Genomic DNA, 13,346 nt, shown 5'->3' with positions numbered 1-13,346 from the left:
CTCATTTTACTAATACTTAATTATTTTGCCAAACATGCTACAGAACATTTACAGTGAAGGATTATCCTAAATAATTAAAGTTAAGCCTGTCACGGTAAATTAACAAAGTACATTTGGTGACAGCAGTCACCTCAATAGACTTATAGTCTTTGTCAAGCTTTGTGAATTAGAAGATAAGAGAGCAAGCGTCAATGAGTCTTTCAATCTCTAGTGTGAGTGATTGTGATGGTCTGCTTTGCAGTTAAGATGAATATGAAAATGATTGGTGCAGGTGGATGAGATGTGCTCTAATGGACTCTTGCTTTTGTTTTCTGGCAGGATGGAGAAGAAGAAAATTCTAATGAAATCCAAAGTTGCTGCTTCAAACCTTCTGAGTGCGCTGCATTCGCTCTATCAGTTTGGCCACCTCTGTGATGTGACGGTCCATACTGAACACCTAGGGATCCAGGAGGAGTTTCTGGTTCACAAGGCTGTCTTGGCTGCTTCCAGCAATTACTTTAAGGGGCTTTTTCTTCACGGTGAGATGTTGGATGCTAAGAATTGCACCGTGACTCTACAGGACATATACACAGAAGAATTCACCTCCTTTCTGGAATTCGTCTACACTGCAGAAGTAGAGATTGATGCAGAAAAGTTGCATCGGATGAAGGAGGTAGCCGAGAGACTCGAGTGCAAGGATTTGCTTGACATTTGTGAAGAAATGAAGGTGGAGGGTAGAAAAGCCTTAGATTTGAGTGTCCATTTGAAAGGTCAGATATGTGAAAATGGTGGGCCCCAGTGGGTTCGTGTCCAGCAAGCAGAAGACAATGAAGTGAATGATTCTTCCCAAATTGGGGCGACACCCATGAAGAGAAAATTTTGGGACAGCCAGAAATGCAGAAAATTGCAACCAGACTATGAGATTGTTGATGGACAACCTGCAAATCCCAATAAAGGCGGGACAGATCTTCTGGAGTCGAAAGCTGGGATGGCAAAGTCAGACAAACAGAACAAAATAGAGAAAGGTGAGATGATTAGCATGGATACAGTCAACCCAGAGGAAAATAAGACAAGCCATTGTGCCCTAAACCGGTCAGACTCAAAGGAAACCTGCATAGTGATAAAAAATGTGCTCCCTGGCCAGGAGGAGGATGAAAATAGTTTAATTTCTGAGCGCCCCAGTAAAACTGAACGCAGGAAATCACCTCGCAACGTATCAAAAGTCTTGCCACAAATGTACACGTGTGAGAAGTGTAACCAGTCATTCCATTTCATCAAACACTATCAGTCGCACATGGAGCTGGAACACGACATCAACATAGTCCTCAAACACAGCTGCAATGTGTGCGACCAGCTCTTCTCAAATCGCCAGAACCTCAGGCAGCACCACCTCACAGTTCACAACGACGAGCGACGCTTCCCTTGCGTGTTTTGTGACAAGAGGTTCAAGCGCCGGAAGGATATAAATGACCATATCCGGAGGGTGCATGAAAAGAAAAGGAATCCCCAGGCATGTCCATACTGCAACAAGGTTATCAGCTCCAAATGTGGCCTGACAGTTCACATTCGAACCCACACTGGAGAGAAACCTTATAAATGTGAACGCTGCCCAGCCAGTTTTGCTCAGAGGTCTGCTTACAATACCCATGTAAGGTACAGCATTTTGTGTGTGTGTGTGGACATTAAGAGAGGAGTATTTTCAAGATCCTGATTGCTTCAGAGCTAGGTTCTTTGGGCACTTGGAAGGCAATAGGAGTCTTTCCATTGACTACAGTGGGCTTTGGGTCAGGATATTATCAGTTTGCAACAGCTCTGGGGTGATGTTTTCAAAGCCATGCAGGGGATTTAAATGCATTGAAATTATTGGGAGTTGTGCAGCTAAATCCCCTTTATTGGCTTTGAATGTCTCAGCCTTTGGGTTTTAAACATGAGCCCGGGAGAACTGAGATGTGCTAAAAATGAGCAAGACCTGGCTAACGATAATCACAAATCTATTTTTATTTGATCCTATGCCCTGCAGGCTGTGTCGAGGTAGTGTGGGCTTTCACACAGGCCTTTTCTGCACTTGACTGACCAGAAACGAATCAGTAACATTTCACAGCAGTCTCCAGATCTGCAAACAGACAGAATTTGATTTTTATGAGAGCATAAATATAGAATTGCCATTGGCCCAGGACAGAATTCCTGACTTTCAGCTGTTACAGCCCTCCTGAGTCCTGAAGTGATTCCAGGACCCTCTTCAGACTTTTTCAGAGATTCAGTCCTCCTATTATGACCCTCATACTCATACCTCTGTCCTCTTTTCTGTGTCCCTCTGGAGTCCTCTGCTTCCCCAGCCGTGGAAAAGGCCAAGTCAAATAAGTGATGTACATGTTTTGGGAGGTCCTGAGGTATTGGCACTATTAAATATGGAAAAGAAATGTTAGGTTATATGACAGGTATTTAAATATATACGTTTTTATTGTTCTCTTCTCCGGAGTCTTGTACAGTTGAAATCCTGGACCCAGATCTGCTGTGTTGGAGTCAACTCAAAGCAGCCCTAAAACTGTAATAGTTGCCAATAAGAGGATGGCTCCAGTATGGAGGAATCCTTTGTTGAGACCATGCCACCAAAATGCTCCTACTTCACCGCGCCCCCTGTGGATGTATAGGGGGTATATCCCTATACTCTCATTATCTGACTGCCATAACCCATGTTGGAGCCATAGGCAGCTGGCATAAATTAGAGCAGCCACCAGGTAGGAAACTGGTCTGATGATTAGCCTGTTGAATTGGAGATAGTTCACCTCCCAATGACTTCATAAATATCTGCTTGACTTTAGCAAAGCTTTTGACACGGTCTCCCACAGTATTCTTGTCAGCAAGTTAAGGAAGTATGGGCTGGATGAATGCACTATAAGGTGGGTAGAAAGCTGGCTAGATTGTCGGGCTCAACAGGTAGTGATCAATGGCTCCGTGTCTAGTTGGCAGCCGGTATCAAGTGGAGTGCCCCAAGGGTCGGTCCTGGGGCCAGTTTTATTCAATATCTTCATAAATGATCTGGAGGATGGTGTGGATTGCACTCTCAGCAAATTTGCGGATGATACTAAACTGGGAGGAGTGGTAGCTACGCTGGAGGGGAGGGATAGGATACAGAAGGACCTAGACAAATTGGAGTATTGGGCCAAAAGAAATCTGATGAGGTTCAATAAGGATAAGTGCAGGGTCCTGCACTTAGGATGGAAGAATCCCATGCACCGCTACAGACTAGGGACCGAATGGCTAGGCAGCAGTTCTGCGGAAAAGGACCTAGGGGTGACAGTGGACGAGAAGCTGGATATGAGTCAGCAGTGTGCCCTTGTTGCCAAGAAGGCCAGTGGCATTTTGGGATGTATAAGTAGGGGCATTGCCAGCAGATCGAGGGACGTGATCGTTCCCCTCTATTCGACATTGGTGAGGCCTCATCTGGAGTACTGTGTCCAGTTTTGGGCCCCACACTACAAGAAGGATGTGGATAAATTGGAGAGAGTCCAGCGAAGGGCAACAAAAATGATTAGGGGTCTAGAACACATGACTTATGAGGAGAGGTTGAGGGAGCTGGGATTGTTTAGCCTGCAGAAGAGAAGAATGAGGGGGGATTTGATAGCTGCTTTCAACTACCTGAAAGGGGGTTCCAAAGAGGATGGCTCTAGACTGTTCTCAATGGTAGCAGATGACAGAACGAGGAGTAATGGTCTCAAGTTGCAGTGGGGGAGGTTTAGATTGGATATTAGGAAAAACTTTTTCACTAAGAGGGTGGTGAAACACTGGAATGCGTTACCTAGGGAGGTGGTGGAATCTCCTTCCTTAGAGGTTTTTAAGGTCAGGCTTGACAAAGCCCTGGCTGGGATGATTTAACTGGGAATTGGTCCTGCTTCGAGCAGGGGGTTGGACTAGATGACCTTCAGGGGTCCCTTCCAACCCTGATATTCTATGATTCTATGCTTCAGTTACCTTTGGTAAATGAAATAACCAGACAGTCATTCATTTTCTGATATAGCTGTAAAACTAATCTGACATTTTTTTGAAATAAATCACTTTAAAAATGTATAGTGCGTACCTTCTAAAAATGAAACCTACATCTATTTCTGAGTTGTGAAGAATATGTATTAAGGTTATAACAACCAACAAGAATTCACTTTTATGTAAAAAACCATGATTAAATCAAGTCTTCCTGACTAGTGATTTAAATCAAATCCACCCTGCTGTATTATTTTCCCAGCAGGGAACTAGGACACAGAAAAATTGCTCATGATGACATAGGAAGCCTGTAGCAGATCTAGGAATTGAACCCAGATCTTCTGAGTCCAGTCCCGCACCTTCACCATGAGACCATACTTCCACTCAAGCATGAGGATTATTTGCCCCTGTAGCTTTATCCTAGTTAATGCAACTACAGAGAATAATTTTATCCCTATATATATATAATTCTTTCTTAAATTTTATTAATGCATTTAATAAATCAATAACGTTGATACTTTAAAGAATCCCCTCATGAGATTGCATATGTAAAAAGATACCATCCATCTGTTTCTGAAGAAAATCTGCATGCAGAGACTTTTGTGTGACAATGATGTGTGTAGTGAGAAAGAAACAAGGATACTAAGGGAGAGAAGTGTGATTGACAGAAAGAATTAGGTTCTATATAGTATAAACAGTGAGCTCAAAAAAGAGGGTTCAGTGAGGCTAAATTGTAGGAAAATGCAAACTGAACACATAGGAGTAGAAAAATAAATGAAGTAGTAGAGTAGGAGTGAAATCCACAATAGCAGGATGAGCAGATAATTCCAGACTTTTAAAGCAGTTGCAGTTACACAGTATCAGTCTTTGGTGTGCCCAGCACACAAACTGTAATCTTTCAAAAGAATGCAGTGTGGCACTCTGTCTCATGTTCTGTGTTATCTTATCACCTGCAGAGGGAAAGCAGATCGATCTCATGCAGAAATCTCCCAAATAATTTGTTTTAAATTTGTGGTTGTTAAGCGTTCAAATTTAGACTATGCAGGATTCTTTTGAGACAGGTTTTGAGACAGGTTTTGATACCCTTATCTCAGTGTTCATAAGGGTTTCTGTTTCTGGTCCTAAATTAATAAGAAACCTGTTGGTGCTGCAATTTACACAAATAGAGATGTTGCCACCTGCCAGTATTTTTATAAGAAAATGTTTGTGTTATGTTCTTGTTTATTGGTATTATGATGGTGCCTAAGGGTTCTAGTTAAGTATTGGGATTCTGTTGCGCTAAGTACTGTAGTAACACTGTTAGAAAGACAGATTACCATAATTGACTATCTGCACAAACAGTACGCAGATTTGCTTTGTATAATTGCATGCACAAAGTAGGCATGTCATTGCATGAAGTTTACACCTTCAATGACATTTCTAATTTGTTTAAAAACCAAACACTGCATATCTTTCCATAGTCACTGTATTGTAACAGTGAACTCAAGATTATGCTGAAGTGATGAATCCCAGTTCTGTTTTCTTATCCACCTTCCCATGCACACGTCCTGTGTGAAAACAATGGGAATTTTTTCCATGTATCTTAGAGCTGAATAGTGCCTTTGCATTGTGGAGAAATCACAAATGGCCTACAATGAAATTCTTAACCTTTCAATTAAAGTGAAACATCAGTTTTGTTGTTTGAGAATCACACACAAAGTGTTTCAGGGTCCAATGTGGCAAATATAATGTGCTTCTTTAAGGAAGTACTAAGGGTCAAATGCAGTAGATATTTAAAAGTATGCCATTTAGTATTTAATTGCTTTTAATTTAATTAAAAGTAAAGCAAGAGGATGTCAAGTTGTATTTGTAAGAACCCATTTGTTAGACTGAATTTATAGTCATGATATTAATCATGAAAATCATTATATTAATCAGGTAACACACAAATTTGCTTTAGAGAGAGTCTTTTCCTGATGACCTTCTGGTTTTAAACTTCTGCCAGTCCCTCAGTGTAGTATACATTGCTAACTGTGAAAGCAAGGATACCCAATGGTTTCAGTAATGCTTTCACAGAATAACTTGCATAAGACACTTCAGTTATCGTTAATTATCTGGTCTCACCTTTCTACAATATTTCCTTGCTCTCTTGTTCTAGATGTTCTACTAGTTTGTGAAAGGCAACATTAAAATGAATATGAGAAACCCGATTCCTTCGGTGTGCGTGCATATAAAACCAGGTGTTTAACCTACTATGGTTGTGTTCTGTTTTTAACAGAAAAATACATGAATCTGGGCAAGACAGGAAGCTTATGCCAGTCTACTGGATGGTAGTTCCACCTGCAGATAGACCAGATGCAACATGCTGTGAAACCAATATTAGCAAAGAAAGATGGGTTGGAGCATCAGATACTGGGTTGCGAAAAGCTACCAGGAGCAAAGAAGCCATGGACTACGAGGAAGAACCAGAGAGCTCATCTAATGCACAAGTGGATTGCAGCAATGAAGGGGAAGAAAGGAAGGGGCAATATGATGAAGCTGAAGCTAACAGAGAAGATGAAAATGAAGATGGGGATGAGGATGAAGAAGGAACTAATGTGAAGGGGGAAGAGGAGGGAGATTACGATGCAGTTTATTCTGAAGCAGATGGTGGTAAAGATAACGAGGATGTTAGTACAGATGATGACGATGACTCCTCTAATGATAAAGATGCTGAAGAAAATGAATCGGGTGAAAACTTTAAAATAAAGAAGGTAACTAAGGCCCGGGTAACTAAGAAGTCTGCCTATGTTATAACATGTGATAAATGTGATGAGCAGTTTGTCTCTCGGAAAAAATATGTGGATCACTGCAAAGATGTCCATCAGTCCTTGCCCGGTAAAGTCTATCAGTGTGATATCTGTAGCAAGTCATTTGCTAGCTACAACAGCTGGAAAGAGCACAGAGCGTGTGTCCATACTGAAGAAAGGCAATTTGCCTGCACTCTCTGCAATGCTACATTTAAAAGAAAGAGAGATGTGAGGACACATTATATGCGGAAGCACGAAGGGAGAGTGAAGCGCCCACTGTGTTCGGTCTGTGGGAAGATTCTGAGCTCTCGAACTGCATTGGTGTTTCACATGCGGACACATACAGGGGAAAAACCCTACGAATGTAGCATTTGTCATTCCAAATTTGCACAGCCATCACAGCTTAAGATCCACACCAGGTCAGCCTACAGTACCGCTTCTCCCATTACTGAACCCTGCATGCACTCTGTTTCAGCACACCTTCCCTTGGGCGACCCACTGTCCCCCAGTCATTTTTCTGCAGTATCCATGTAATAGAGGAATGCTGGGATTTATGTTGGCCTGTAATATCAATGATTAACAAAGTGTAGTTCTTTTATTTATGTAAAGTTGTTTGTCTACTCCGGGGTCATTACCTCACCCTTGGGAAAGACTTAAAACATAGCAGTACCATTCACACATGGGCAAACATATAGGGATTACTTCTAAATAAGATTGAGCCAGATCCTCAGGTAGTGTAAAAAATGGCAAGAGGGGAAGGATTGCCAAGTGGTTAGGGCACTAGTCTCAGATTTAGGAGGCCCAGGTTCAATCCCGTTGTCTGTCACAGACTTTGTATGTGACCTTGGGCATGTCATGTAGTCTCTCCGTGCCTCAGTTCCCCACCTGTAAAATGGGGACAATAGCACTGCCCTACCTCACAGGAGTGTTGAGTAGAAATACATTAAAAAGATTGTGGAGGTGCTTAGATACTTCAGTGTTAAGTGCCTAAGATATATACATAGAAAATGCCATGAAAGTCCTGTTGCGCTCTGCTGATTTACATTGGTATAAGATCTAACCCAGAAAGTCAGAATTACACCAACAAATCAAGGAAGTTCAGGGTTTGTTTGCATGCCACCTCTTGTACAATGTGCAGCATTTTGACTGACGTCTCAAAACCATGCATGATCTTGCATATCGTATAGTATGAGCTGGAATGTGAAAACAGCACAGAAAGTTGCAGATGCGGGACGTTTGACTTCAGAATGTCCTTGTTTTAGCTCGTTTAAAATCAGATTCCATGTGGATAGTCTTAAACATAACGTGCAAGATTTTCCTTAGCAACCTTGCTCTTTAAAAGTGGGACTGTCCTCCTGAGTTAAAGACCAAGGGCCTGACTCTCAGCTGGTGCAAATCAGTTTGTGTGATTTACACATGTTGAGAATAATAGCCCAGAACGCACTGTAGGTGCCTGGAGAGATCTGCTGCTAGCGTAAGGAAAGAAAACATCCACATTGCTGTCACCACTACCAAAGCAGCAGCCGCCAGTCTTTTGTAAGTTCTGGCTCTTCTCTGCTGTTTGTGTCATAAGAAATAACCTTCAGAGGCTAGTCTTTCTGGAGCCAGAGGGGAAAAAGCAGACCCATCAATGAGGCCCAAGATAACTAAAACTAAAGTAGAATTTTTGAAAAGCCAGTATTTAAATTGAGATCAATGGGACTAAATCTTTCTGCTGTGCCAATTAACACCAGCGGAGTATCTGCCCCAGTACGTTCATCACACTTATAAATAGTGAGGTCATTGATATCTGCTATATGTGAGGTTTTTTTTTCTTCCAAAGACAAATACAGTCTTGATGATAAACTAAAGTAATATACTTGTGTAAATGTCTAGGAACCACATGTTGTATGTAGTGCAGTTGTAGCCAGGTTGGCCCCAGGATATTAGAGAGTCAGGTGGATGAGACCATATTTTATTGGACCAACTTCTGTGGGGGTGAGAGACAAGCTTTCAAGCCACACAGAGCTCTTCTTCAGGTCACCTGGTCTTGTCTGTCTGCACTCACTGTTGTTTTCTCTCCTTTGCCTCATTCACCTGCTAAGATAGGCAAGCAGCCCTTTTATTTGAAATAACCCCTGGCTTTATCAGTTCCTGGCTGATCACAGCAAGAGCATACATATACTCTCACAAGGAGTTTATCAGTATCGGGAGCTTCTCAGAGGAGTAGGATATTCGCTTCATCACTCTGGTACATAGGTGCCAACTCTGTGGGTGCTCCAGGGGTGGAGCACCCACGGGGAAAAATGAGTGGGTGCTCTGCATCCACCAGCAGCCAAGCTCCCCCCTCCTCGCAGGGTGGGGAGGGGACTTTTGGGAAGGGGTGGAATGGGGGTGGGACGAGGGTGATGCAGGGGCGGGGCCAGAGGTGGGGGGGGGGGGTCAAGCACCCATCCGGCAGAGGGGAAGTCGGCGCCTATGCTCTGCTGTATCATCTAGCAGCCAGTATAGGACAATAGTATAGTTGGGCTGTCCGTGCTTTAGGCCACAGAGTCTTAGGGCTGATGCTGCTTTTGAGGCACGAAGGAAGAAAAAGAAAGGAACAGCCAGAGGAAAATCTTGCATGCTCCCCTGTAAGGCATTGTAAGGGAATGATCCTGAGCTGGTGTGAGTCAGCCGAGCTCCTTCAGATTAATGAAGCTACACGGACTTACTCGATCTGAGGAGTATAAATGTCTTTACCAAGGATTTTCTAGGCTCCCCCTTCCCCCCCTGCACAATATTCATGCAAAATCCCAAGCATCAGATAGGGTCATTCATTGCAACAGTACACCTTAGGGGCTGCATGCATCTTTGATGTAATATGCATGCAAACCTTCAATTTCCTTGCTGAGCTGAACACATTTATGCCAACTCCCGCATAGAAAATCTAGGCAAACTCTCCGGGACCGTAACGTCCACAGAACAGGAAATTAATTTCAAGAGGAAATGCTATTTAAAATCCCCCCTGTCTACTATGCTTAATTTGTGCTGGGGCTTGCCAGGGCTGAGCCCTGGAACGTCTAAGCTTGGCAGTTCATAGCCCCGGCACCTCCGGGCTTGCCACCTCAGTTATGAAAGGAAAAAAATTGCTTGAACCCTGGCACTTCTTTCATTACAAATTAAGCACTGCCTATCTAGCTGTGTTTTCTCAATATCTCTCTGTGTTTCACTGCCTGTAGGTCTCATACAGGAGAAAAGCCATATATTTGTGAGGACTGCGGAGCTTGCTTTGCTGACAAAGGCAAACTAAATGGTCACAAGAGGACACATACAGGTAGGAATTAAACACTCTGGGCCCCTCCCTCTACCATTCTCAGCCCTTTATTTGGTCAGGTTGAATACAAGTTGTCTGCAGGACATCCCGGTAGAACAGAAATCATCCAAATTCCTAAGCCTCTTGACAGCAGGGAATAGGTAGGGGCAGGGAAGTGCACTTTCTATTTTTAACTCACAGGAGGTACCTAGATGATGAGGGCCATGTGGGTACCTGGATAGGTAGACATCAGAAAGCCTGTCTGAGATGCAAGACTGAAGAAAGAGATTGGGATAGAGAGAGGGATTTTGGGAGTCATCTGCATAGAAACGGCAGCTGAGGCCGAGTGAGTAAATAGTTAAGTCCACATTGCGAAGAGTTGCAAAGGGACCTCACAAAACTGGGTGACTGGGCAACAAAATTGCATTTATCAACATTGAATTTCTTCTTCCAAATAATGCACACTAGAAAACATAATGCCAACTATACAGTAGAGCCTCAGAGTTATGAACACCAGAGTTACAAACTGACCAGTCAACCACCGCCCTCATTTGGAACCAGAAGTATACAGTCAGCAGCAGCAGACGCAGATTAAAAAAACAAATACAATATAGTACTATGATAAATGTAAACTACTAATAAAAAGGGAAAGTTTAAAAAAAAAGATTTGGCAAAATAAGGAGACTTTCTGTGCTTTTTTCATTTAAATTCAGATGGTTAAAAGCATTTTTCTTCTGCATAACAAAGTCTCAAAGCTGCATTAAGTCAATGTTCAGTTGTAAACTTTTGAAAGAACCATAACGTTTTGTTCAGCGTTACAAACAAACTCCATTCCTGAGGTGTTTGTAACTCTGAGGTTCTACTGTACATACAAAATTATGGGATCTAAATTAGCTGGTACCATTCAAGAAAGAGACCTTGGAGTCATTGTGGATAGTTCTCTGAAAATATTCGCACAGTGTGCAATAGCAGCCAAAAAAGCTAACAGAATGTTAGGAACCATTAGGAAAGCGATAGATAACAAGACAGAAAATATCATAATGCCTCTATATAAATCCATGGTATGCCCACTTCTTGAATACTTGAAGTGTTACTTTCTCCTTTGCATAACACAAGAACTAGGGGTCACCCAATGAAATTAATAGGCAGCAGGTTTAAAACAAAAGGAAGTATTTCTTCACACAGTGCTCAGTCAACCTGTGGAACTTGTTGCCAAGGGATGTTATGAAGGCCAAAATGATAACAGGGTTCAAAAAAGAACTAGATAAATTCATGGAAGATAGGTCCATCAAGGGCTATTAGACAGAATGGTCAGGGATGGTGTCCCTAGCCTCTGTTTGCCAGAAGCTGGGCATGGATGACAGGGGATGGACCACTCGATGATGACCTGTTCTGTTCATTCCCTCTGAAGCACCTGGCATTGGCCACTGTTGGAAGACAGGATGCTGAGCTAGATGGATGTTGGTCTGACCCAGTATGGCTGTTGTTCTGTTCTTAATGAGGTCACGCAGGGATAGGGTGAAGAGGGGAAAAAGGGGTCAGACTCCTGAGAGTTGCCAACAAAGCATGGTGGAGGGGAAGCCAGTTGAAGACCAAGAGAGCAGAGACTCATGGAAATCGAAAGGTTACTGATCGTCCAGGAGAAAGGACTGATCAAATGTGTCAAAGAGAGCAGGAGGATTAGCACGGGCAAAATACAACAGAACATCAGACTTGGCCAGGAAGAGGTTATGGAGGTAACTGGTAAGAGAATTCAGATTGTTTTTTGTTTTTCTTACAGGAGAGCGTCTCTTTAAATGTGATGTGTGTGGAAAACATTTTGCCACCAATGAGTACTTAAAATGCCATAAGCGATGCCACATGGGAGCTAAGCCCTATAAATGTGGTGTTTGTGGGAAAACGTTTGGACTGAGAGCCTCGCTAGCCCAACACAGTAACGTTCATGCAGGTAACAAAGCAAACAGATGTTGTTTTTGGCAATAAATGAGTAGATACTGGTGGAAGTTTGGATCTGAAATTGTTTGCAAAAGGAGCGTTAGCCTTTAACTCAACAATCTTTTTGATGGGCTACATAAGTATAGTGGGGGGGAGTGATTTGGAGCCAGAGTTCACACTTACTCATATTTTTTGTAAAGGAAAAAAAATTCATACACTATTTAAAAAATAACTAATATACCCTGCATTGCCTCCGAGATACAATGTACGGTAGTTGGTTACATTGGGCCAAGTGCAGTTTGACTCTTTGTTCGGAAATTCTTTCTCCGAGACCTTTATCCTGCAAACGCTTACGCACATTCCTAACTTTAATTATTTGCAGAGCTTGATTAAAGCAATCCAGAGCCCTGTACGCTCCCCCAAATGCCCATCCTCCATGGCCATCACCCTAGCAGAGGGTGGACTGGTGGCAGGAGCCAGTAGCAGGGTAGCATTCCCCAGAAGAGGGGCCTGATCTGCTTTAGTAGAGAGGAAGGGGCCAGGTAGCTACCTCCCTGGTTCTATTGGCTGTTGCACCTCCGTTTGGAAACTCAGGCAGGCCCTGCTGGATCAGTTTCACTTGGGTCACATTTTCAAGCTTTTCTTTACAACCAGGGGGGCTAGAAATATTCATCACATGATTGTGGGAGCCAGGGGTGTTGTGCAAGTGCTTTAATCCAGCATTGCTCACATAAATAGTCCTGTTACTCACATAAGTAAACTTAAGCATGTACCGAAGCATCTGCAGGATCAGGCCCAAAGGGACTGATCTTCAGCGGTTGTGGGTTTTGTTCATTTGCAGAGACACGTCCATATTTCTGTGAACAGTGTGGAAAAACATTTACTCAGCAAGGAGCTCTCAGGCGTCACCAGCGTATTCACACCGGTGAAAAACCATACAAGTGCAGGGCTTGTGAGAGAACCTTCACAGACATGTCCACCTTACGGAGACACGTATCGGTACGTTGCCTCTCTGCTGCCTTTGTAGCAGTTAAACTGCAGTACAGAAGTTTAATTAGGGATGAAAGGGGCAGGGAGCTACATTTCTGCAGCTGTTTTTTTTTTATTTTATTTTTTTTTAATTTACTAGGGATTAGAGTTGATGCTTCAGTTTTGATTCCTTATGAAAAATAAATCCTGTTAGGATGAGGGGGAGGATTAGGGTGCTAATTTACAATTACATCAGGCTTTTAATATTATTTATTAGGGTTGTCAAATGATTACAAGAAATAATCACAATTAATGGTGAGATTTTAAAAAATAGTGGCGATTAATCACAGGTTTAATCACATTGTTAAACAATAATTGAATACCAATTTAAATGTGTTATAAATATTTTTGGATGTTCTACATTTTCAAATATATTGATTTCA

The 13,346-nt window shown here is 42.5% G+C and overlaps 1 protein-coding gene across 2 annotated transcripts in view; it reads left to right on the top strand.

The window, feature by feature from the left end:
• Positions 1-13,346, top strand: part of LOC140909720 (uncharacterized) — a 30,042-nt gene that overhangs the window by 13,117 nt on the left and 3,579 nt on the right. The window contains exons 3-7 of one of the 2 annotated variants that reach the window (XM_073339705.2): positions 319-1,632; positions 6,215-7,144; positions 9,926-10,020; positions 11,780-11,947; positions 12,776-12,933. In XM_073339705.2, coding sequence (XP_073195806.1) covers positions 320-1,632; positions 6,215-7,144; positions 9,926-10,020; positions 11,780-11,947; positions 12,776-12,933 — 2,664 coding nt within the window. In that variant the 5' untranslated portion in view covers position 319. The remainder of the gene's footprint in view (positions 1-318; positions 1,633-6,214; positions 7,145-9,925; positions 10,021-11,779; positions 11,948-12,775; positions 12,934-13,346) is intronic. The other variant, XM_073339706.1, reaches the window with a different exon arrangement.

This window comes from Lepidochelys kempii, chromosome 3, assembly GCF_965140285.1.
Source record: "Lepidochelys kempii isolate rLepKem1 chromosome 3, rLepKem1.hap1, whole genome shotgun sequence".
NCBI lineage: Eukaryota > Metazoa > Chordata > Testudines > Cheloniidae > Lepidochelys > Lepidochelys kempii.
Note: the sequence above shows the minus strand (reverse complement) of the source record. Positions and strands in the feature narration are given on the sequence as shown.